We start from the raw sequence: 27,242 nt of genomic DNA, 5'->3' as shown, positions 1-27,242 counted from the left end.
AAAAAGTTGCATTCACTTCTTCTATATGACGATAAAGATACTCAACATTGCTTTGCTATAAGTAATGGTTTTTAATATAGTTTATTTCAGTTTGGTTAAGAGAAATTAAACCATCGGTTTTTAAACAACTGTCCAAAATTGCTTGATATTGTGTATTTATTATTTCTCAAATGATTCAAATGATGTCTTATGAATTTCTACTACAATGGTAAGTTAACATAATGCTATCTTCTAAAATTAATATGCTGTAAATTAATTTCAATTTGTTATTACCATTATTACTGAGTTTCTAAACCTATTTTTTCGAAAACCCTACAAGAACAAATATTTCATTCACCTGATAACTTTTGGTTTTAGCTAAAGAATACCTTTACTAGATGGCGCTGTGGTAAGTAGTTGTCATAAATACGTACTAGATGGCGCTAGGAACGTCTTATTTGAAATATTTTATTCAGTAGTCAATAATTCGGTTAATTTATTATAAGGAATGCTAATAAGTTGTCTGCAATTCTTTAGTTTCAATATTACTTTTGTAATAAAACCGCACAAGCTTTCATTTCTTTTATTTAAACATTTTCTCCTGCAAGGTCTGAAAATGCTTGAAAAAATTGTTAATACTTATTCCTCCATTTAAGACATTGTTACAAACAGCATTAAAATAAGCCTACGAGATCATAATATAACACAGTATCAATCTATTTAGATTCAGTGTGTGTTTTGAATGACAATAGGTAGGTACATATGGTCCTAGAATACTGATCAAGTCCTTAAGACATTGACCTTTGCTAAATATCACGAAGAAACTAGGATATGGTCTTTCTCTGATATAATACTGAGATATAACTGTTTATTTGTATAGATTATGCACTCTATAAGAAACTAGCATAGACTACGCTTGATCAGATCCAAAGATGCCTAGAAAAATGTTAAAGAAGTTGTTGGAAAGGACAAATAACATTATTATTTACTTTTCTAATGAAATTCATATTTTTCATTAATAATAATAATATAATGGCGTACCCACGCGTGTTTATCGTTATCTCCCAACTAGTTTCGGACCCCAAGAAAAGTCTTTATTCATGTGAGAATAAGACAGTGGGGTAACGATCCGAACTTCATTAAAATGAAAAAAAAGACAACCTACTTAACTTTAAAATTATTGTCTACTTGCAAAGAAAATTACAAAAGATATTTATGTGAATAAAAAATACGTTAATAAGCTATTTGAAATAGGGAATAATTAAAAAAAAGGTGTAAAACATGATGGACCCTTTTTGAATAAGGATCATTCTAAACCTGCAAAATAAGTAAGTAAATTCCCGCCCATTAGTGTCAAATTGACACAATGATTTAAGGACAGTTAAACGGTAAATAGGGATGATGACTGGGTATAAAAAGAAAAAATCTCATTAGTCCCTCAGTTAGATAATTGAAAAGTATTAGATACGTCGTATTTTTTCCTTTTTCAGAAAAAAACTAGAATTGACAAAGATTAACTGTTTTAAAGTTTAGGAGAGGGGGCTTGTGACGTAACGATAGAGTAAAATTTATACTCAATCGTGACGTCACGCGTAAGTTACATTCACTGTAATTTGGTCAATTTATGTTTGCGGGACAAATAAAAAATACGTATCCATTATTATACAAAAAACTACAAGACGAACACTGCAAAAAAAAATATCGTCATCTTCTTTTATTGAAATAAAGTCATTATGAAGAATTTAAAACATCTACCTTTTAAGAAGTAGGTAAACAATGTAAACTCGAGTATTTCCCACAACGGACAGTCGGATAATGTAACAAAATGTTAAATATTACAATTGTGTGAATGCAAAACGCCTTTAAAGTATGGCCGACGATACTCAATAAAGCAGTCATGTCACGAACTGAAAAATACACCTGGTCTTGATATATTTCTCGTATATTTTTAGACATTACAAATTATACTACATCTTAAAGAAAGGTGGTTTATTTGCAATTTCGCACAATATGCCGAAAAGTGACGTCCCTTTTCTAAAATAGGCTAATATAATCAAGGTTTTTAAGTTCAGACATTTTCCCCACGATGTTTATCTTCACAATTTGTCAGTTACGCAACAAAATTAATTAAAAAAACACATATAACACTGAAAAAAATTATAACAAATTAGTACCTTCTACCATTGGAATCGAACGTCCAACTCGTGCGTGCGAATCCATGCATATAACCGCAAGGCTACCACTAGGTACACGCAGATTGAAATCTATACTAAAATTATAAAGCTGAAGAGTTTGTTTGTTTGTTTGAACTCGCTAATCTAAATAACTACTGGTTCCAATTGAAAAAATATTTTTAAGTTGAATAGACCATTCATCGAGGAAGGTTTTAGGCTATATACCGTCACGCTGCGACTAATAGGAGCGAAGATACATGGGAAAATGTCGAAAAAACAGGGCAGGTATAAAACACAACTTATATCTTCTACCCACGGGGACGAAGTCGCGGGCAACAGCTAGTAATTTAATATGTGTGTGAGTAGTATACATTTGAGTAAAATCGATCTAACGGTACTGATCATCATTGATTCAAATGTAAACCGTGTAGGTATTTTTATGAGTCGTTTACCTAGAAACTAAAATGTTAAATAATGTTTAGTTAGCAAGTAAATAGTGTGGATAAGAATTTCTATGTATTTTCTAATAAAACTGATCCTATTCGAAGTTATTTTTAGAATAGTTTGTTCTCGAAAGTGAAATAAATTGAGGCCTGGGCCCCGAAACTGCTATCTTACAATGGCCGATGAATGAATGGCAATTGGATTAAATTTGAAATTATTCCTATTCTCTTAAGCATTTTGCCAATAAAGGAAAGATTTTGCAAATTTTGGAAGTTAATTGTATTGAACTTGAGTGTACCGTCCCGTACTGAATTTCCAATTCCAGTAATTAAGTATGGGTCTGATTTTATTTTACCACCTTATGTAACAAAAATCCTTTTTTTTGTAAACATATACCCGTGTTTTCACAAAATAAATTATCTTTTATTCCAACACAGTTCCTTTCCTACGGCCATAGCAACTCCATGTCAATTTAAATACCATGATTCTATATAAGTATGAAAAGACTATGTACAGTGCCGGCTCAAGGGCCACTGACACCCCGGGCGAAAATATTGTGGAGCCCACTTGAGGGAAGCAATATCAAGTGTTAGTTTTTTGCTGATCCCAAGTAAAATTATATTAAGAATTTCATCTTTCCTTTAGTGTTACGTTTCGCGGTGGAAGTATTCTACCTCTAGCGTAGAGCACAGTTCTGAGGGTTTGCGCCAGGAGAGGCAAGAGACTCCAACTTTGACCTTGGCTCCCCCCAGAATTTGTCGCCCTGGGCCATCGCCCCATCACGCCCCCCCCCCTCCCCCTAACGTCGGCACTGACTATGTATTACTTCATTACATCTTTCTTTCGACGATATATTAGACGCAATAATGATAGTATTCAAAGCACGGTGCATTTAAAGTTATGTTTTGTGCGAGACTTAAATTCGCGCGGCCAAAGACCCAAAGACACGAAATGCGTGGAGACGATCATGGTTATAATTCATCTTTAAAATATTTAGGCACATTTGGAATAGGCATGAGGCAGATATTTTCATATAATTATTACATTATTAAGATCGACCAATTTGCGCAGTTTACCAAGCCATTTAATCTTCTAATATATAAAATTCCCGTGTCACGATGTTAGTTACCGTACTCCTCCGAAACGATTTTTACCAAATTTTATATGCGTATTCAGTAGGTCTGAGAATCGACTAACATCTATATTTCATACCCCTAAGTGATAAGGGTTGTTCACACTAAAAAATATTATATTATAAATATTTTATTTTTTGGACGAAATCGTTTGTTTTTTTTTTATAATGTGGCATTAAATATACATACAACTAAAAAAAAAAATCCGGAAAACAACGTTTGCTCGGTCAGCTAGTATTACACATTTTTTTTTAATCTAACATACGTTCCTTTAAAAAAAAATATAAAGATATACGTAATTGAACTCCTCCGAAACGGCTCGACCGATTCTCATGAAAGTTTGTGTGCCTAATCCTATTGGGTAAGTCTGAGAACCGGATAAAAACCCTTTTTTTTCTTAGGTCATAACAACGTTTAATGTGTCAGCTAGTGTAATCTATACATATAATAAAATTGTAGAAAAGTGAAAACTGTACATTGAATATTTTAAAAAAAGAATAATTGGAGGGTGGTCTACGAACGATTCCGATGCCGAAAATATAATTTTTAGAATTTTTGTCTGTTTGTCTGTTTGTCTGTATGTATGTCCGGAAAGATCTCGGAAAGTACTGGATAGATTTGATTCATATTTTCAGAGAATATCAAGAAAAGGACCGGTCAACATACTTTTTACTTATTATCTCGCTTTTCGTTACAGGGGGTGAGCAGGAGCCTTTTATATCTATACACAAATATCAAATTATCTCATAAACTACTGAATATATTTCGTTCAAATTTTGCATGAACCTTATCGTACACATGATACAACAAATATACAAAAACCATAATGCTACTATGCAGGGAGCATGAGCAGTAAAGTTTTAAATTTTTGGACTCACCCGTAACATCGTGTAATACAATTATGAAGTGTATTTTCACCCCATTGAGTAGTTGGCAGCACGGTCATCAATTTACTCAAAAATCATCACGCTATTTATCTTAAGGTTTTTGGCAGAGCAATAATATATTTTTTCGAAAGTAAATCATTTTCACAAAATCAGTCATTTTATTCTCTTTCAAGTCTAATGTAGACCTAGCGCGACAATAATTAAAATAAAAGAAACATAAACTATTAATACTTTTATTATTATTATTTTGATGCAAATGTTACTTCGTAATCGGTACATTCTTGAAACAAAGGAACTTAAATTATTTTTATTTTTATTGGTGTATTAAAATTACTCAAGTTCAAATGTGGAATGCCGTAATATGATTTTGTGTTTATTTACGATACCTATGTTTTTAGCTCGGTAATGTTGGCGATGCTACTTCAAGATAAAAGAATTCGTAGTGACACTCAACCCAAAGTTGCATGTAGTTCACATTGATCTCATCTATAATTATGCATAACAATAAATTACTGAACGACACAGTTAATTATATTACCTTGGTTCATCTGTAACAACTAGCAACAAAAATATAAACTTTCAAACAAAAAAAAGCCTTTCAAACAATGAAATCATGTTTTCTTAAATTTGCAACATTACATAGGCCAAAAGTATTTCGGATAGAAAAGCCCAGAAAACTTGCATAAAACCTTCATAAAAGATCTATAAGACCAAAGCTATCAATTAATAAGAGCGTACGCTAGACGGTTTTTGACATTACGTATCTATTGATAGAACAATGTCTACTGATACCTCGGATATTTCAATATTTTAACGATTTGATTGGTCTACATCCGCCATTACAGAGACCGTACACGTGGCCCTTCTAAAAATTCCTGTAACAATTTATTGTAATCTCTACTTATTTAAAATTTTCTTCTTTCGTAACCTTTTAAAAACAGGGGAAGGAACAAGACTGAATGAATTTCTGAGATCCCAAAGCTAAGCCGACGAGGATAAGGAACATATTTTTGGAAATTTCCCCAATAAGGCTGATAATATAGCGTGTAGCTATCAGCACTTACATCCGTCACACAATGTTTGGAAAATTCATTTTGGCTGTCGGCATCGACAGCATAACCTCATAACCAACCTCATGTAGTCTTTATTTAAGTTCCATTTATGCAGTAGGGAAGACGGTATTTTACTTCAATGATCGTCAGGTAGTTTAACGAATAAAATACGTATTTTTTCTTTGTAAATTGGTACAGTAAATAGAACTCATGCGCATGAAGTCACTTTTATGTTCATATTTTTCTTTGTCGTAACATCACAAATTAGATGATATATCTAATTTGTGATTTACTATATTTTGGATTATTGCCATAGTCAATTTAAAAAAAAAGGGGTGTCTGATAGTTCTTATTATTATCACGCTATTTATTTATCAGCAATTTAAAGGCAAATCATGATCAAAACACCAGGGGGCCAAGATAACACGTTTACCAACGTTTTTTATTTTGGAATTATTCCAAATGTTTGTGAGGAAGATCAGTTTTAATATTAAGAGGACAATCAAACATAACGTGTTTCTGGAAACCGTTTATTTGGGCGCAATTTTGAAAAATCTTATGTCTTATGACACTATGTAACATCCACAGTTACCGAGCCCGACTCTCACTTCAACAGCTCCGTCCACAAAAATAATTTGACATCTTATTTATATCGTCAGAAAACATCGTGTGTGAAAATAACAACTGTCTGGCTATCACTGTTCCTGAGAAACAGCCAGGTGACAGACAGACGAACGGACACCGGGGCCTCAGTAATATGGTTCTGGTTTACCTCTTTGGTTACAGTACAATAATCATTTTATGATACCTCATAATCACTGTCATAATCCGTCTAACAATTTCAGGTGTAGGCCGACCAAAAACAGACGTGCTCGAAAATCATAACCCACCCAATTAGAAAATGGAAACCCTCGAAAGTAAAACATTTTTAGCAGAAGTGCTAAGACTGAGTTATACCTTCTGTTATTTTTTCATACTTGCATCCCCCCCCCCATTTTTAAACCACTCGATTTGTCAAACATGTCTTAACGAACACTCGCACATAATTCACGTTTAAATCAAAATTGTACAATTCGTTCGGAAGCTATGATGTCACAGACAGGCAGGCAGGCAGATATGTCAAAGTTATAAGCCCCTCTTTTTGGGATTAAATAAGAAAAAGTCATTAAAACAGCTGTGAAGTATTTGACACCAGGATAGTATCGTAAACGATGAAATGTGTTTGATTCAAACATTTGATAGTCTTTGGGCCGCTCAAGATTCATTATAATTTAGAAAAAAAAGCAAGCTTAAAATGTAAAAAAAGTGTTTCATTTTCAATATTGCATTACATTTTTGCGATGATCGTTATTATTAAACTTCATAGTTTTTCACATCTTGAAAATCACGTAGACAAAGTCGCGGGCAACAGCTAGTATAATAATAATGCCCTTTAAGGATCCTCTCCATACCAGTCCTGCCTAGATTGCATCACAATGCCTCATGTTGTTCAGGTTCAATGTTTCACAGATCTAGACTAGATGAGTCTGGATGAAATGAGATTGCTTGACAGCCGCAGAATAAATTAAAGATAAGGGTTCCGTAAAAAAAACTACAATTATCTGGCTGTAAATTTGACTGCACGGATAGCCGAGTGGTTGAGGTCACCACGCCAGACCTACAGACCTGCCGCGGGTTTGATCCCCGCGTAGGACAAGTATTTGTGTGATCCACGAATGCTTGTTCTGAGTCTGGGTGTCTTTGCGCATGTGTCTTGAATGTTTGTGAAACAAATCCTCAGTGCGGGACTCGTTTAAAAAAAATACGAAATTATGAATTAGTTGTGCTCAAAAAGCTTTTTTGCCAAGTTAATACTTGTGACTGCAGTATAGTTTTGCCTATTTTATAACTTCAACTATCTTTTTCTAAGTTTATAATCTAGGTACCTACTTTCTTATAAAGAAGATTTTTTTTATTGAAGAAAGTTGAATAACCTTTATTTATTTATTACCGGTTATTGTGTTTTCTCATTGTCGACAAGAATTCCTGGAGAAATAATTACAACTAAGCACATTTATTCCTATTGTCAAGAAAATAAGAATGGGAACAACTACAATCAATGAATCAGTATTTTACAACTTTCTCACAGCGCCATCTAGTGTCGAACTAAGCGAAACTTGTAGTATCAGTACTAGACAACTGATAAACATACTTTAATATTTATAAATACATACATAATGCTCGGTGATTTTTTAGTCGTCTTACAAAAGCAGCCCAGTTCATGTATCCGACATAAAATACCCCTAGGCGCGATTATAATTTTTTTATCATCAACTAAGATAATAAGTACGAAGAAAATTAAACAAGAGAAATCTGAAATATACTCCTAAAAATGATAAAATTGCCGCCGCCCGCGCCCCTCACCATTGTTACAAGGCTCGGACCGCGCTCGCAACAGAGCTGTGTTTCTAAAAAACTACGAATTGCATCATAATATTGAATAAAAATTGCATTATTTTTTTTTTTCAAATCTCATGAATACCTATTTTTTTATCATGAACGTGTTCTAGTCATTGGATACATGAACTGGGCTGCTTTTGTAAGACGACTAAAAAATCACGGTGTATTAAAAATTACACTCAGACAACTTAATGTTATGTACATAGATGGTAAAATTATTTTTATATTACTCCTCTTATAAATTAAAATCTTGGAAATACTAAATTTGTTAAGTTTATCTAGTAATAAGGAAAAAATTAAATCATTATTAATAGGCGTAAGATTTATGAGGATACTCTAAAACTTATATTTTTTGGGGTTCTATGCCCAAACGGGTACAATTGACATATGGCTGCTGTAGCCATATGTCAATTGTACCCGTTCCTTGTCTGCCTGTCCGTGCCTCCGTTGCCAGGTTGTAACTCATGACCAACCATGATAGACAGATAGTTGAAATTTATTCTTATTTTATGATTTTCTGTACTTAACAACAAATTTTAAAAATATAAATTAAGTTTACGCAACATTTGATACTAAAAATAAGAATAAATTAACAATAATGAACAAAATCTATTTTTATTTTGCCTATACACGGTGATTATTAGTCGTCTTACAAAAGCAGCCCAGTTCATGTATCCGACGTAAAATACCCCTAGGATTATTTATTTTTATCATCAACTAAGATAATAGGTACGAAGAAAAATTAAACATGAGAAATCTGAAATATACTCTTAAAAATGATAAAAACGCCGCCGCCCGCGCCCCTCACCAATGTTACAAGACTCGGCCCGCGCTCCCAACAGAGCTGTGTTTCTAAAAAACTACGAATTGCATCATAATATTGAATAAAAATTGCATTTTTTTTTTCAAATCTCATAAATACCTATTTTTTTATCATGAACGTGTTCTAGTCATTGGATACATGAACTGGGCTGCTTTTGTAAGACGACTAAAAAATCACGGTGTATATACGGAACTTTTAATATCACGAGTTCAACTAGCACTTGACCACTTAATAATGACGGACACACCTCAATAATAATTCGCGAAAAATGTCCATAAGACATAACATTGTAATGCGTACTCCAAAAAGACCTTGACAGTGCTAACGGTATTATACCTTAAATATAGAAAAAAAGTCAGGTAAAACCTACAGACCTCAATAACGCACAATGAAATCCCGTAAATCTCATCAAAATAGGTTTAAGCTTTCGTATCACGTACACACGTGTTGTTCGTTCGCAAAATTTTCGGCGACTCTTTAACAGTATCTTTTAAACAGTTATCTTGATTTATAGTTTTCAAGATATCTGGATTAAGTACTTATAAATGTGGTTTCTGAATTTTAAGTGTGAACTATTGTACTTTTTTCGGGGTAATTTTTATAACGTTCTGACTGTTGCCCGCAGACCCACAGGCTACTCAAAAAAGATGATCCCACGGAAACTTAAAATCGAGATAAAACTATCCTATGTGTTAATCCTGGTTTGAAAATATCTGTGAACCAAGTTTCATCCAAATTCGTTCAGTGGTTTCGAGTGAAAAAGGTACAAACATCCATACATAAACACTTTCACGCTTATAATAACTAGAATTGAATTAGTCCGTTTATGTCTAGTAGCTTTTCAATTAGTAGCTAGAATCTATAATTATAAAGGAAAAAAATAAGGAAGTTGTAATTTTTATTCTCATTACTACTAAAATTTTAATTAAATTCGAAGAGTCTTCTTTTAAACTAATATATTCTTAGAAATGAATCACACCTAGATTGTTCATAAGGATGTCAGAAGGCCTAATTAACGCTAACAGTCGATGATCACAGTGGAGACAAAATATTAAGGGTGGACCCACATCACTTAAGGATATGCGATCCTGTGAATCTGGTTTAAGAAAATGAGGGTATCTTTGGTGTTATTAGTTAGCGAGAGTCCGATATATCCCCCCGCCGTACCTTTAGCGAGGGTTGAAGTCATCTGCATTTCACCCCGGACAAATAGAGCTAAATTACACAAATTATAAGCAAAATTAGTATTAAAACTAGTTACCTCATTAAAATAGTTTCACAATGACCTATACACGAAAACCGTGGGATATCATAAACAAAATACCATAGATTACGTGCAGGATTCTATAGAATGCGTCTATGGTTTCTGTTCGACAACCGATACTCTTTGGCTTGGTTTTTTGTTTGCGCATTTGGTTTTCATGTCATGATCGCTAGAGACTGCCAAAGCCAAGATCATGGCACTGCGTTTGTACGGTCAGCAGAAAAATAAATGTAAAATACTTTTATTTATGATATTTATATACGTTGGATATGTTAGATCTTATTACATCTTTTATACTTCTATGAAGAGTTTGTTTATTTATTTGAACGCGCTAATCTCAATAACTACTGGTCCAAATTGAAAAATTCTTTTTGTGTTGAATAATAATCTATAATCTATACTTCTATACTAATATATAAAGCTACGTACCGGGCAGAGCCGCTGAAAACAGCTAGTTTATGCATAATTCAATGACTGAAATTTAAATAAATAATTACTCTGGTTTTGATCATGGTTATGACGTCATTTACCCAGTGTCATAGTCTGTTTAATTATATTTTACCTTGGAACCACATGAGTTTGTTACAAATGATTTTTTACGTTTAGTAGGTATGCCAGATAAACTATAAACATATATATACACCGACCCTACCCACACTAACCTTAAAATTTTTACAAATATAAAAAAACTTAAAGGAGAAAAAAGAAAACCTCCGTTTCCTATTTATTTCAGTTACTAATAAATAAAAATAACATACGACACACGCCCAAGTTTTTCTGCTGCCACTACTTAATGATTGCGAATTCCACGGCTGGGGTGTCCTGTGGTCGTTTATAAAAGACTGTCACATCACTAGCCGGGCAATAAAGCAGGGACCACGAGAGAAGCCAGGTCGAAGGACTAGTAAACAGTGGTTGTGTTAGTGTGTGCAATATAACAAAAAAAGAAACGTAAGTGAAAATTAATTATCATATGTATAAACTTATAAAATAAAGTGATTTTTTTTGTTTTATATAATTTGTATAGTAAGTTAAGAGTAAAATATAATATAGATATCGGTTTAAGTGTCTCTCTGTGCCGTCGACAAAACGGCTGAACCGATTTTGATATGACTTTTCTGTTAGGTAACTGTTTTATTTGTGGTCTCGTGTTCGGTAAAGAGAGATCATATTTTAAATATTATATATTTTCCATGTATGAAATCAATATATTTTCTTAAGATATCTTCTAAAAAAAAATGATTATTTGATTTTAAAATATTAGAAAAGTTTTCCAAAGCACGTGCTTTATAACAATTTTGTTTTGAGGTAAAGGAAAAAATATTAAAAAAAAGTTAATTTATTTCAAGCATGCCTACAAGTACAAGTTATTGAAACAGCCTCGCGCAATTTGGACGCTGCGGAACCTTAGTAATACGGGTTTCTTTGCGTACGCAACCCTAAAAAAATACTACATAGTTCAGTATAATTTTATAACGCCGTCTTCCCTTTTGAAATATTATAACTTAGTCTAGTCTTCACTGGAGAGTAAGCTTTAGGTCTTTTTAGGATTTATGTTAAATGCGGCATTTTTCAAAATATAATCTTAAGTTGTATTGAAAAGATTCGTAAAATCAGGGCTTGAAATTATTCCTACTTTCATAAGCATTACACAAGTGTAATTTCTCATACTAACAAATTTGTAATTATTGTGTAGAAAAAATGCTGAAAAAGTGTCATTATTAGCCACTTTTCATTCATTCATCGGCCATTGTAAATAGCAAAATTGAGGACCAGGTGTGAGGGTTATAATTGGGATTGTTTTATGTGCATTCGTAGACCCAAAATGCAGGTTCGATCCCATCGCAGTCAAAGTATCAATGTTACTTTTTTAATGTTGTAAGATAGTGTTACTTTCTTAATAAATTATAAGACATCATTGTAAGTATGTCTGTGGCAGCATAGCTCGCGAATCAATGAATCGTTTTGAAATTGATTTATTCCGGTTTTCGTTTTCTTATACTTTTGCTTAGATTATTTAATAACTAGCTGTTGCCCGCGACTTCGTCCCCGTGGATAGAAGATATAAGTTATGATTTATACCTGCCCTGTATTTTTCACATTTTCCATTGTATCTTCGCTCCTATTAGTCGCAGTGTGATGGTTTATAGCCTAATGCCTTCCTCGATGAGTGGTCTATTCAACACAAAAATATTTTTTCAATTTAGACCAGTAGTTCCTGAGATTAGCGCGTTCAAACAAACAATCAAACAAACTCTTCAGCTTTATATATTAGTATAGAGTATAGAATTTGTACTATGGATTCCTTTTTATTCCCTTTAGCATTGAATATAAACAATAGAAGTTATAAATATGATCCGTATTATCTGTTATCCGTGAAGGTAAATATTTTTAAAATGATTTTCTTTTATTACGTACCTGCGTACGTACATTTTATTACGTTTCCTGAAAAAGTGGTACAGTTTAGTTTTTTTAATACAAAGCAAAGCTTGAAACTTTTTCTCTGAAAATTCTGAAACCATTTTAATTGTTTCTTGGTTTGCGTCTGTGGCTTTGTTAAGTTTAAACTCATTTTTAGGGCTTTTCTTCCCAAAGAGTAAACACTAAAAAAATAACCCTGTGCGAAGCTTGTTATTCTGTGTTTTTTAGGGTAGCTACAGCGAAAAATAATCCTGGTTAAGCAACGGTTGGTACAGTCATTTTTATGGGTGACCAATTTATTTACAAAGCTGGTGTAAATCTGTTGGCGTTATAATGATACATATGAATTACAGTCGATGTTAAGCAATATACGGTACGATCAAGAACCTATTCGTAAGGAACCCTCAGTGTCCCGTGTCCGAATCGCGTTCAACCTTTTTATATCTAAATAAATCTAAAATAAATTAGGAACAATAAAAAAAAACTTTTAATTTAAGCTCAGTATACTATTTATAATTTATAATTTATAATTTATAATTTATCCAAACTAATATTATAAATGCGAAAGTAACTCTGTCTGTCTGTCTGTCTGTCTTTCTATCTGTCTGTCTGTCTTTTCTTCACGCCTAAACTACTGAACCGATTTGTGTGAAATTTGGTACAGACATAGTTTGAAACTTGAGAAAGGACATAGGATAGTTTTTATTACAAAAAATAAAAATAAAAAATAAAATTTATTACGGACATACTATATAATAGTGCCATCTATTGGTCAAATGTCGAGCTGTTCCTATGCTCCGTAGATAGATGGCGTTAATCGCGCAATGGTGTCATTACACGTGTTCGGTTCATGTTATTGTTTTAATTCATCGGAAAATCCATCAGAAAAATGTAAATAAACAGTAAAAAGGTGTAAAAAAATAATATTAATATAATAAAAGTTTTACTACAAAGAAAATGCTCTAACGGAGTATAGATAATTCTATTAGTACTAAGCGCAATGGTGTCGATCGTTACACGAGTTCGGTTCATGTTGTTTTAATTCATCGGAAAAAAGTAAATAAATAGTAAAAAGGTATGAAAAAAATAATAAAATAACATATAAAAAATATAATACTACTTTTAGTACAAAGAAAATGCCCGAACGGAGTATAGATAAATAATCCGAGTTGTCACTATGGTCGATAGATGGCGTTGGGATCGAAATAGATCGCGCTATGGTTTCGTTACACGCATTTGGTTGGGTATCGGCCGAGCGCTTCGGTACCGTCGTGGTAAAATTGTATTGTCGGTTGTAGGGTCGTTTATGTGGATTGGTCCTGTTTCGTAAATTCTAAATTGAGAACCTCCTTTTTTTGCAGTGGGTTAAAAACTTTCTGCTCAAAGTAAATTTACGGACGAAGTCGCGGGCAAAACTACCCATGCTAAAAATGCGATAATAACTCTGTCTATCTGTCTTTCCGTCACGCCTAAACTACTGAACCGATTTAAATGAAATTTGGTTCAGACATAGTTTGGAACTCGAGAAAGGACATAGGATAGTTTTTATCCCAAAAATCCTGCGGGAGCGGGAACTTCTCAAAAATCCCGCGAGATCGGGAACTATGTGAGTAAAACCAAAAATCTGCCGGAAGTCACTGTTCCACGCGAACGAAGTCGCGGGCAAAAGCTAGTAATTTATAATTTATAATTTATAATTTATAATTTATAATTTATAATTTATAATTTATAATTTATAATTTATAATTTATAATTTATAATTTATAATTTATAATTTATAATTTATAATTTATAATTTATAATTTATAATTTATAATTTATAATTTATAATTTATAATTTATAATTTATAATTTATAGTTTATAATTTATAATTTATAATTTATAATTTAATTAGTTTATGATTTGAACATATTCTTACAGGATCACAATGTCAAATCTCCGAGCTCGGTATCTGCTGATACTCCTCATGACAACTCTAGTGGGAGCTGATGATATCGACTATGGCGTCGAAGAAAACCTCCTCATCAAAGCCTTAAGAGTAAGTGTTTTATTATTACTATATTGCAGGGCGTGGGTGCGATTCCCACGCAGGGCAAATGTTTATGTGATGAGCACGATCATTTTTTCTGTCGTTTGTTCTGTGTCTGGGTGTAATTTATATATAACTAGCTGTAGTCCGCGACTTCGTCCGCGTGGTTAAAAGATATAAGTTATGATTTATACCTGCCCTGTTTTTTTCCACATTTTCCATTGTATCTTCGCTCCTATTACTCGCAGCGTGAAAGCCTCGATGAATGGTCTATTCAACACAAAAAGAATTTCAATTTGAACCAGTAGTTCCTGAGATTAGCGCGTTCTAACAAACAAACAAACTCTTCAGCTTTATATATTAGTATAGATGAACTTGTTAATTCCACTTTTAGTTAATGTTAATTGATTTTGTTGCTTCTTTTCTAGGATGTATCAAACCAGAACAAGACAGACACTTTGAATTTACCGGCAAATGCTTCATCCATCAGAGAGAATATTACAGACACGTTTAGGTAAGTAAAATAATCATTATACATTGTTTTTATTAATATATCACAAACATATGTATATGACATAACAAGTGGAGTAATTGTCAAAATAACTCTTTTCTATTAAAATACAAATGTTTTTATTAGTTCAATATATCTTCTTATCCTTTTTGTATGGTTGATATACCTACAACCAGGGCCTCAATTCTGCTATTTACAAAGGCCGATGAATGAATTAAATTTGGCTTAAAATTTAAATTTTCGTATTGTCTTAAGCATTTTTCTATACAATAATTGTAATCAATCTTGTATTCAATACGGTACACTCAAGGTCAATACAATTAACTTCTAATAATTGTATTGGCAAAATACTTAAGAGAATAGGAATAATTTGATATTTAATCCAATTGCCATTCATTCATGAGCCATTGTAAAATAGCAGAATTGGGGCCTTGGTGTCAGAAGTTTTGAGCCGCCTGTAAGCCGAAGTGGTTTCAAACACACACTTGTTTTTTATATAGCCTTTATCAGGTTCCACTGCTGGGCAAAGGCCTCCCTTTTTCTTTCAGACCACTATGGCCACGATCAAAATATTATATTTTTCATTGGTGTTTAAAATATTTAGGCAGTATTGGATACTTGGGATTTGAACCTACGAACTTTGAATAAGCAGTCCAACGGACGTAGCACTAGGCTTAGGCTTGCTGATGTATTACACTATGAATGAAAACCCGTCTAATTATAAAGGGTTGTTTCTTAGGTCAATCTTCATATTTTTATTTATTTAATTACACTTTTTATACATTAATTGTACAATGGCGGACTTAATGCCTGAGGCATATTTTACTTTTGTTGGAAGATCAGGGATGATTCTTTTGCTGAGCCATGTCATACTCAATACTTTATTGCTTCCCTAGTACACATGTTAACAGATGGTATTTTATAATTAATAACAGTATGGACCCTGTCGGGCACACCAAGATTTAGGAGAGAAGAAGAACGCCTGAATAAATTATTATTTAACTTGTTAGGTACTTATGTAAGCTGCAAAATACAGTATTAAATTTTCTCACTGTTCCATTACCTTCACAGCTGCGAGAACCGAACCTACGGCTACTACGCTGACGTGGACAATGAGTGCCAGGTGTTCCACGTGTGCCTCCCTTCGCAAACCCCCTCCGGACGCAACGTCACTTACCGCTGGAGCTTCATCTGTCCCAATGAGACCATATTCAATCAGGTATGATGATTTTACCAGATAACATTGCAGCTTTTTAACCGACTTCCAAAAAAGATGTAGGGAAGACAGAAAAGATCTGTTTTGTCCGTCAGACGGGTTTCCGAAAAGTATTGATTTGATTCATCATCGGCTCAGCCTTTTCCCAACTATGTTGGGGTCGGCTACCAGTCCAACCGGTTTCAGCTAAATACCAGTGTTTTACAAGGAGCGACTGCTTATCTGACCTCCTCAACCCAGTTACCTGGGCAACACGATACCCCTTGGTTAGACTGGCTGTCAGACTTTTTCAGCTTCTGACTATCTGTAACGACTGTCAAAGATGTAGGAATAACAGCCGGGACCCACAATTTAACGTGCCTTCCGAAACACGGAGGAACTCGTTTTGACAAAGATGGTCACCCATCCACGGACCAACCGCGTCAAGCATAGCTTAACCTGTGATCGAATCACTTATGCGGTTATATTGCCACGAGCTGTTGATTTGATTATAATGAAGAATTCAATATTTTTTTGGAAATCTGTATTTTAATATTGTTTGTCAGACGGATTAAAAAGATTTATTATTATTAGATTTAGCCAAATACCCTATAAGTCTGTATTTTTTTTGTTTGTGACCTCAGAATCTTGTATGAAGCGATTTTGTTGAATTTTTTATCTAACGGGAAAGAATTCCATTTGGTCCCAAAATGTTTGTAATTAGGCTTAGTAGCTTTTATTTGAAGTTGTAAGTTTTTGATGTTAAAATATATTATCACATTATCCTCGAAAATATTCATTATTTCATTGAATGCTAAGGTATCTAATGTCCAAACGGTCGGATATGGTACACAGCAGTATCTCAATAATACTAATTTGTGAAATTTAACTTTTAACATTTAATAAATACTTTTCTTAATCATGTTTTCTGAATGTCGAGTAAAAATAAACAGTGATAGGCGCGTATATTTACGCTGCAAATGTGAGTTTCGTTGTTTAACTTTCAGTACTTTTACTAAAAAACTATCCAGTCATCTAGACCATTTCAAAGAAAATTGTAGACTAGGTTTTGCCTTTTAGACAAAGAATAGTGTTAGTCGTTTTAAAGCGAACATATTACTTGATATTTCTTTATTCTCTTCAGGAGGTCCTAACCTGCACGCGAGTAGCCGACTCAATAAACTGCGAAGATTCCCCAATGTTCTACCACCTCAACATGGAAATCGGTAAAGTATCCAACAAGACGGAAGAAAAAGATACAAAAACCAATCGCAAAACACAAAAAAGAAAAACAGAAACTAAAAGAGAAAAAATCGTGATGGAAAACGTCGTCAACGAAGTACAAGAAGTACCAGAAGAACTAAAAGAGAAACTCCAAGAAGAAATATTTAAGAAGAATGGAGAAGAGAGCCCCATGCTATTAGAAGCCGTTATCGAGAGTGTAGAAGCAGAGCTAGAAGCAGAAGATATGAGTAAAGAAGAAGACTTGGATAGGATGATCATGGAGAGGAATTTGATGCAGGATAGGCAGATGAGACAAGAGAGGCAGTTGAGAAGAGGCAATGTTAGGTTTAGAGGAGAAAACTAAAGTGCAATAATTATAGAATTTCAGTCGTGTTTTGGTGCAATGATATTTGATGTATTTGAAGCTTATGGCAAACTTTCTTTTAGGGTTGCCGATATAAATGTTTTTGGTGATTTCGCTTTTCGCTGCTTTGAGTGGGATCACATTTTATTTTTTATGGTTTGGTGTTGAAATTACTCGTCTCATTCTTTTACTGAGTTATTGTAAAAAATTGTCAATATTATGTATAAGAATAATTTGGACAATATTTTCTTAAGACTCAATATTTAATTTTTGAGTTAGTAAAAAAAGAATGCTGAACCATTGGCCAGATGTTCTGAAATAATTATGACAAAATTGATGTAAATACACACAATACAGCAAGCTTTTAAATGATAGTAATTCTTTGTCAAAAACCTAGTTTTTATTACAAGCAGGCATTTATAAACGTAACAATAATGACTCTAGGTGTGTTTCCAAAATATCAAAAGAACTGGCAAGAAAGACCATATGCTATAATTTTAAAGTTTTCACGTATTCTTAAAATGTCTGTCAAGTGCCACTGAGTTACTATGATAAAATATTACTATTCAAAATATCGTTGCACCGATATTAAAGAACGTTACTGATAACACCATGCTTCGGGTTTAAGCTAATTTAAGTTGTTGTAAATAGAAATATGAAGTTTAAATAAATGAAAATGTTCATTTAATGTTGTTTGTATTAAAATACTACTGGTACTTCACCAAGTAACTTTTTTATATCTATATACCTCTTATTTATAAGGGGAAGCAGACTCAACCAAAAAAAAAATGCTGGCTTATCGAAATAAATTACTTTCCCAGTCTAGTTGCTAGGGAAACTGGGCCCAGAACCCCATATGGCCCCTAGAGTTCTGCGTCCATACCATCCCATCACTGCTCTCAGGGTCAACCTCGTCGGCGCCGTCCATCTTCTGGCCTGTATGACATTGTGATGACTCGGCCCGTTTCCTGTACATGCTTCTGATGTGGCCCAATCCTATTGAATTCAGTATTTTCCTATTTAAAACTCCACTGTGTTAAATTGGGTAGCGACCTGGTAAACTCCATTTCCGAAACCTTGAAATTAAAAGTATAAATGCGAATGTTTATATGTGTATATGTGTATATTTGCTACTTTTCCACGCCCAAACGGCTCGACTGATTTCGATGAAATTTTGTATGGAGGTAGATTACATCTTGGATCAACGTAGCTTTCCGACCGTACCTTTATCCGACTTCTTTTAAAGAGCGCGCCAGCGAAGCCGCTTGCAACAGCTGCTAAAGAATAAAATCTAGATTTGTTGATTCAGATGGTATAGAGTAGCAAACATGAAACCAATGTTTTTTAGTGATAAGAACGACCCCTGAGGTTCGAAATTTACTCCTTTTGCCAACGGGAAGAGTGCACTACCTTTCGAGTCACAAAGACTCAGGACAAGCATTCGTGGATCACACAAAGATTGTCCTACGCGCACTTGTACCCAAGTCCCTGCCACACATCATGAACAGTAGGTTTGGCGTATTGACTGCAAAATTGAAGACAGATGACTCTGTACTACAAAATTTTCCTTTATAACCTTGATCATTAGAAAACCAAGGTTTTAAAGTAACAGTATTATATGAAACGTATAAAACCCCGTTATAATAGATGCACATATAAGTAGAACAATCACTATAGCACCTGAAACTAATCGCTGTACCTAATCGTAGCAACTCACAGAACAAGCGTCTGATAAATAATTAATTAGATTTACAGTAATCAATTTTACTGGAACATTCGAATTAGCTTCTACTAGACGAAAACGTAAGGACATGTAACAAGTCACTTGCTTACACCAGTTATGACAGCGAATGTAGCCCCAGTCTCCACCTAAAACACAAAAAAAGATTTCTCAAACCACATGGCGACACGAAACCAGTGTGTCATTGGAAAAAATTAATTATTCCTTATCATCTTTCCAATTAACATTTCCATGCATGATTTCAATCACATACCTAACTTCGTAATCGTAAATTAGTACGCAGTAGAAATTACTGAGATTAAAACAAAAAAAAATGTTATGAACTACAATGCTCGTGGTACTTTTAATATTATTCACAAACGTTTTATGTGATAGTGATGAAGACAAATATGTGGATTTGTTGCCGGATGCTGAGAAACAACAGTTCATAGAGAAAGTGGCGAGAAGAATACTCGAAGATGTCGAAAGCAAGGAGAACAGAGCACAGAAGAGTACAGAACTATCAGACGAGCAACTAAGAAAACACAACGAATATGTTAAAGCAATATTAAAAGAAGAATCTGAAAATATAAGAAGGAGTAAAGGTGAAGGGACTAAAGTAAGAGCAGAAGAGAAAGAAGGAAAAGAAGCATCAGAAGAGACATTAGGTGTTAAGCCTTTGGAAAACGAGAAAATAGCTGATGATCCAGATTTGGAACAAGTAGATTTAACGCTACGTAACGATAGAAGAGATATTAATCCTCTAGATAATTCTACTGATTTTATTAAAGTTGAGATTATAAGTGATGAACCGCCAATCATTAAACGTTCAGTACGAAATAAATCATTCAGTGAATCGGAGAGTGATGAAGCGACTACATATGCGTCGGAAACAACAACAGGTGGAACTGAGATATCAACTGTCCAATCCGAATTAACTGATGCTACAACAAAGCTAGATAACGGTACATATAGAAGTCACAGCAACGAAAACATAAATCCCAAGTCGGAAACTGAAAATCCTGTAGAACCAAAAGCAAACTTAAGTGTTGCAGGATTAGATCATACAGATAAAACACAAAATGAACTTACAGCTGCTGTAGATACGGTCAAAAATAAAGTAGATTCCACCGAATCCGATGGCGAAGATATACTAGTAACCAAAAAAACAAGAAGAGCTGGAGAAAATAATACAACTGAAAAAACTAATGGGAGTCTTATCAATGTCGAAACAGTACATTTCGGTGCAAAATTACCTGAAAATGCATCTTCGGAAAATCATATCACAACCACTTCTGACGTGGAGGAAACAACAGTAACAACTGAAGCTCCAGACACCACAACGGATATGACGTCAACAACACAGGATATAGACGCAGCAACTGTGCTGTCAACAGCAACTGTATTCAATTTGCCAGACGATAAGAAAAATGATAGTGGAGTAGAAATGTTGTCAGACAACTCTCTACCTAGCACATTGTCCGACGAAAGAACTACAGACTCTGTAATAGATACTACTACATCAAAAACGGATACTGAAACTCCAACCACAGACTATATTATACAGACTAGAACTGAATATTTAACTGATAGTCCTGTTTCAGCGGTCGCTACAACTGAAGGAATGAAAATCGAAGTCGAAGACTTCACTTCAGCTCCAAAAACTGAAAAAACAGTCAAAGATCCAACCACAACGACTGAAAAAACAACAAAATCTGAAACCAATCTCAAAGTAACATTTAAAATAGAAAAAGTATCTTCAGAATCGACAGAAGCCACGACGAAAAAAACTAAAGATAAAAACAATGAATCTACTAAGAATAGTAAAAAACCAATCAAGAAAGCAACAGCAAAGGATTTAACGACAACGGTTAAACCAAAATCAACTGTCAAAACAAAAGTTAAAAACAATTTGAGTTATGATTTCAAACAAATTAAAAGCGATGAAGTCGACAGTGCCGATAAGAACTTCATTGAATTAGAAAAAGTTTATTACAATAAGATTAAAGGCAAAGGTACTAAGGAATATGAAGTTTATGAAATACGTAAGTTATATTTTATTTATTAATTTAATCGTTGTCACAAACATTCAATTTACATGCACAAACACAGCAAGTTTCAGGACAAGCATTCGTAGATCACACAAATGATTGTCCTACACGGGGATCTGTCCCGGGACATGCCGCTTTCGGTGGGTTTGGCGTGGTAACCTCAACCACTCGGCTTCCTGTGAAGCCAATTATTATAACTCAACAGTAATTAAAAAGGCTGTAGTAATCTGCCGCTAACCTGTGGCACACTTTCGCCCAAAACAGTTGCTTCCTTTCACCTCACAAACAAAATTTGAGTTTTGACACACGTTTTTTCATGTCACCAATCAATCATGGTGCTTAATACAGGTAGTAGACAATATTAGAATAGTAAAAATTTGAATATCATTTCATAAGTTATGTCATGTAAATTTTTAATATTTAATGAAATATGTAAGAACTTCGATAAATAATTCGATTAAGTACAATCTGTTGAAAACCGCACTAACCATAGTTTTTTTCAGCTCCGAATAAACCTCCTTTCGTTCAAGTTGGTGAACCTGTGACTGAGCAGCCATATTACGTACCAGTGTATAATTATTCGCCAAACAACGCTTATTTCAACCCACAAAATCGTCTAGGACCAAACGCTGACGATGATGATACGCAAGTAAGCGCATTTGGCGTCGAAGAAAACGTCAACAACTTTGTGTTAAAAGAAAATATTAAAGAAATGTCGTCAGTAACAAACAATGTAGATATGGAGTATTCGGAATCAGTATTCCAAAACCAACGGAAGAAATTCGGTAACAAGCAGAAATTATTTCACTCCATCCACAAAAAGCCCGCTCAAAACGATTCACCCGAACAAAAGCGAGGGAAAGTCAATCTCGACGACTATGTAGACTCTGACTATTACTTTGGCCGAATCAGAAAGGATTCGGAAAATAGTGACAAACACAATCACCTTGATCAATTCCCAAATTCTAATGAAAATGTACATCCCTTTCATAGCATCCCAGAAATGAATTTGAAGGATCACGTTCGAGCTGTCAGAAATATTCTGTTCCAACAAAAGTTTTTCGGCACATCCCCTAAAGAAGAATCAAGCGAAGTGAAAAATAAACTGACTAAAACACCGGAACGTTTCGGAAGCCATCCATTTAGGAAGGGTGAAAACGAGCGGCGAGTGAGAAATGACAATAACATCGCCATAGACTACTATTTCGGTCGAATGAAGAAACCAACGATGGTTGAATTTACAAGTAAAAAAGAAAAAAGCGAACCGAGGCTCGAGCGAGTAGGTTACATCAAAAATGAAAACGACACAAAAGGACTATTCATGATAGACCAATTCTTCAAAGATAACGTTATCAATTATATACATGAACTTAAGAGCAAGGGTGATACGTATATAAAAGCAGATTTGTTGCCAGTAACACCTTTACCAATATTAGTAAGTGATAAAATACCAGTAGCCCACAAACCAACTGTAGATTCAAAGTTCAGAAATCTGGAGAAAGTACGAAATGCTGAACTGAATCATATAGCAAATACACCTGATGTGGATACTATAAAGAAAGTTATAAATGTGGCGAACGACCAAGATCTGTTCACGAAATTGAAAAAGTTGCAGCAGAGTAAAATGAATGATAGAGATAAGAAACAGGATGATACGAGAGTCAGTGCTTATCTGACGGTTTTAAAAGACATGTTGAATGCTGATAATATGGCGTTGAAGCAATATGATTGGTTAGGTACGACTGTGGATATACAAGCGTCGTTCCAAAAGCTTTTCGAACTGGTGTAAGTATGGAAAGATTTTATTATGTTAAGAGTGATTTAGGCGACCTACTTTAAACGACATTGGTACGGTTATGATGGCAAGATGGTGTGTGTGGCATCTCATTGCAACAGCTGTGTTCTATTACAGCTTGAAGAGGTGGTCATAGACCGGCTGCATAAGGCCAAAATTAAAAAAATGTCTGTCTGTCTTTTACCTGTCACCCGACTGTATCTTATCAACCATTTTAACTAGACCATTGGAAATTTCACATTGTAGCTTTAATTTCAATTTTATGTTCCTTAGTTAGCAGGTGGAACCGCCGGCAAAAGCTAGTACTAAAATAAACATTTTTCCAACAGATCTGTAGTATTCAACGGTGAAAGAATACACCCAGCTGACTTAGAGATATTAAAATACATGATATTCCTACACAAACTAGGCAGAGAGATTATCGAAGCCAACGACCTTGGAAACCAGCTTCGCTACAACTATGTCCTGCCGAAGAACAAGAGACAGAAGAAGAGGATTATAAAGGAGAAGGGATTGTTAAACAGAGTCTGGCTTTATCTAAGAAGAAAGGTTCCAGAAGTTCATGAGACTGAAGTGCTGAAGAACTTCAATGTTTTCCTCATGGATGTGGAAGATAATTTGTATGATGTGAGTATGAGAATCAAGAAACTATAGTTAATGAAGTTCTTGAGAAGCTTGTTACATAAGTTAGAATTCCACAAGTTGATCGATCACGGGTTATACGACGCTTGATACGGTCGGTACGTGGATGGGTGACCGTCTATGTTATAACGAGTCCTCCATGTTTCGGAAGGCATGCTAAATTGTGGGTTTCAGGTGTTGTTGATACATTTTTGACAGTAGATACAGGTAGTTAGAAGGCAGAAAGTCTGACTACCAGTCTAACTAAGGGGTATCGTGTTGCCCAGGTAACTGGGTTGAGCAGGTCAGACAGCCATTCGCGGTAGACTGCGAAAGCGTTCCCGCTTGGCCCCCGACTAAAGAAAGCGGGAAGCATTCCAGTGGTTTTAGCCGGTATTAGTCCGGCACACCCCTTCGCCTTCCCCAGGGCGAAGGATGTCCATGAGGATTTCCACTGGACAAAAAAAAAGGTCAGACAGCCAGTCGCGCCTTGTAAAACACTGGTACTTAGCTGCATCCGGTTAGACTGGAAGCCGACCCCAACAAGTTGGGAAAAGTCTAAGATGATGATGACAGTATCCATTTCTTAGGTAGGAGGTACTCTCGTTTATTTTTCGTATCGTTTTCGTCTCAAGATGGGATAAGCATGGCAGTACAAACGCTTGTCTTACGCGGGTTCGAACCTGCGACATATAGCTCATAGGGTTTAGTGTAGTATCCTATACCACTCAGCGATCTAGGCATTCAAAGTGTCATAGATTCAAGATTATTTCGGTCTACTTTTAATATTATAAGTTAACAATTACTATCTTTACAATGATAATGCCACCATTGACATTCTACCCTTAAACAACAACAATAAAATAACACGTAATAAACTAATCAAATCCAATTATCTTCTAGTTACACGACGCGATAAAAAGCATAGCAAAAATAACGAAATACAGAAATCAACACTGGTACCAGAATTTAAAAGAATTATATCTTAGTAATGATGAAAAACGTCTTCTGGAGTTATTGCTACATATGTGTGTGTCAAGACTCTTCGGTTTGGTTGAAGAGAGCGCTAAGAACGGCATGGAAGATGATTATATAGGTTACATGAAGGAAAATAAAGCAGAAGCTAAGAAAACACTTGAAGAAATGCTATTTGTCATGCAAATTGTGGATGAGATTAAACATTTAGAATAGAATTTGTTTTATTTGAGGACTAGCTGTTGCCCGCGACCTCGTTCGCGTGGTTAGAAGATATAAGTTATGATTTATATCTGTCCTGTTTTTTCCACATTTACCATTATATCTTCGCTCCTATCAGTCGTAGCGTGATGGTTTATAGCCTAAAGCCTTCCTCGATTAATGGTCTATTCAACACAAAAATAATTTTTCAATTTGGACCAGTACTTCCTGAGATAAGCGCGTTCAAACAAACAAATAAACAAACTCTTCAGCTTTATATATCAGAACTAGCTGTTGCCCGCGACTTCGTCCCCGTGGGTAGAAGATATAAGTTATGATTTATACCTGCCCTGTTTTTTCCACATTTACCATTATATCTTCGCTCCTTTTAGTCGCAGCGTGATGGTATATAGCCTAAAACCTCGATGAATGGTCTATTTAACACAAAAAGAATTTTTCAATTTGGACCAGTACTAGTAGTTCCTGAGATTAGCGCGATCAAACAAACAAACCAACAAACTCTTCAGCTTTATATATGAAGAATTAGAAGATTAGAAGAAGGCGAAGAATAGAATTATAGATTTGTTGTGAGATAAAATCGGTTTAAGGTTGAGTCAGATTTGTGGTACTGATGCAGATGGTTTGGTATAAATATCAAAAATGTTTTTTTTCTTTACAAAATTGGATATTGGATAGCAATCATATTTATGACCGTATCGAAAGTAGTTTGACATCGATCTTTATTTTAATTTGCTGTTATAGCGGCAAGATTCAAAGTGAAGTGATTTCCACTTGACTGGGGGGGGGGGACAATTTTGCACCCTTAAAATTTTACAGATTGGATTTATCTAAATGGCTGCCTTATCTATACTAATATATAAAGCTGAAGAGTTTGTTTGTTTGTTTAAACGCGCTAACTTCAGGAACTACTGATTCAAATTGAAAAATGTGGAAAACAGGGAAAATTATTCATCTTCGAGGACTTCCGTTGCATGCGCTGCGAAAACGATTTAAGATACCTAAAAAAACATGTGTAAAAGAATTACAAAAAACTTAACTGATTAAAAAAAATCATAACTTATATCTTATAACCACGTGGATGAAGTCGCGGGCAATAGCTAGTCAAAAATAAAGATCCAGGTTAAACAACGCTCGTTACGGTCATAAACTTGTTGTGTGACGAATACATTCGTTCCATACATTTCATCCCTAAGTTGTGCTTTTTTAGCCCATTTGCACAGAACCCCGTCGTGAATCCGACTCGCACTTGCCCTTAGAAGAAAAAAAGTTGCACATTTCACAACAAACTTTTATTTAAAAACAACGACTACATTTTATTTAGAACTAAATTAAAATCACATTATATTTATTTTGGTATACAAAACTTATGAAACTAAAATCAAAACATTGAGGTAACATCATAAATAATTATGACTGACATTAATTTGAAAAATAAATTAAAATTAAACTGTTTATAATAATTTAGGTGAAACACGTTTGGATATAAATCAAGATTTCTTTTTTGAACATTTTGGAAAAAATGAATCAAAATTCATTATTATCTAATGTGTGGAAAATTATTATAAACTAGGCGTATGTATGTATGTAAATAATATATTTACTTATGAAAAAAAAACTTTGGGGAAAACGTTTTTTTCTTTGTTTATGTGTATTTGTTTTCGATAATTTCTATCTAATTAATGCTTATATATAATTCTCGTGGTATAATGTAAAGTTATCATACTGCTAAACATCTCAGCTTTTTATGAAAGTTGCATGCTATCGGCTGTTATCAATTTTCATACACCTTATCGATATAGGTCCGACCCCTTACTTTTTTATTCGTGTGTTTTGATACACCAGAAAACCTCTAAAACATCACATACATTGTTCTGAACCCAAAGTAAGTTGCTAAAGCACTTGTGTTATAGAATTCTGA

At 34.3% G+C, this 27,242-nt stretch overlaps 2 protein-coding genes across 2 annotated transcripts; both read left to right on the top strand.

Moving 5' to 3' along the window:
* The first annotated feature begins 11,046 nt into the window (after window positions 1-11,046).
* LOC113504208 lies at window positions 11,047-18,628 on the top strand. The gene is made up of 5 exons (XM_026886384.1): window positions 11,047-11,146; window positions 14,538-14,655; window positions 15,075-15,160; window positions 16,229-16,376; window positions 17,497-18,628. The coding sequence occupies exons 2-5, from the start codon at window positions 14,545-14,547 to the stop codon at window positions 17,938-17,940; spliced, it is 789 nt and encodes a 262-aa protein (XP_026742185.1). The 5' UTR covers window positions 11,047-11,146; window positions 14,538-14,544; the 3' UTR covers window positions 17,941-18,628.
* Window positions 18,629-19,799: 1,171 nt separating this feature from the next.
* LOC113504207 lies at window positions 19,800-25,320 on the top strand. The gene is made up of 4 exons (XM_026886383.1): window positions 19,800-21,705; window positions 22,215-23,496; window positions 23,836-24,133; window positions 25,031-25,320. The coding sequence occupies exons 1-4, from the start codon at window positions 20,010-20,012 to the stop codon at window positions 25,316-25,318; spliced, it is 3,564 nt and encodes a 1,187-aa protein (XP_026742184.1). The 5' UTR covers window positions 19,800-20,009; the 3' UTR covers window positions 25,319-25,320.
* The last annotated feature ends 1,922 nt before the right edge of the window (window positions 25,321-27,242 follow it).

Source organism: Trichoplusia ni, chromosome 21 (genome assembly GCF_003590095.1).
Source record: "Trichoplusia ni isolate ovarian cell line Hi5 chromosome 21, tn1, whole genome shotgun sequence".
Lineage (NCBI taxonomy): Eukaryota > Metazoa > Arthropoda > Insecta > Lepidoptera > Noctuidae > Trichoplusia > Trichoplusia ni.
This window is presented reverse-complemented; position numbering and strand designations above follow the sequence as displayed.

Bases quoted from the DNA above. Each gene is read 5' to 3' on its own strand.
- LOC113504208 (XM_026886384.1), top strand. From the start codon at position 14,545: ATGTCAAATCTCCGAGCTCGGTATCTGCTGATACTCCTCATGACAACT. The intron at 15,161-16,228 runs GTAAGTAAAATA...TTACCTTCACAG, and splicing joins AATATTACAGACACGTTTAG to CTGCGAGAACCGAACCTACG. The intron at 16,377-17,496 runs GTATGATGATTT...TATTCTCTTCAG, and splicing joins ATGAGACCATATTCAATCAG to GAGGTCCTAACCTGCACGCG.
- LOC113504207 (XM_026886383.1), top strand. From the start codon at position 20,010: ATGCTCGTGGTACTTTTAATATTATTCACAAACGTTTTATGTGATAGT. The intron at 23,497-23,835 runs GTAAGTATGGAA...TTTTTCCAACAG, and splicing joins CAAAAGCTTTTCGAACTGGT to ATCTGTAGTATTCAACGGTG. The intron at 24,134-25,030 runs GTGAGTATGAGA...ATTATCTTCTAG, and splicing joins TGGAAGATAATTTGTATGAT to TTACACGACGCGATAAAAAG.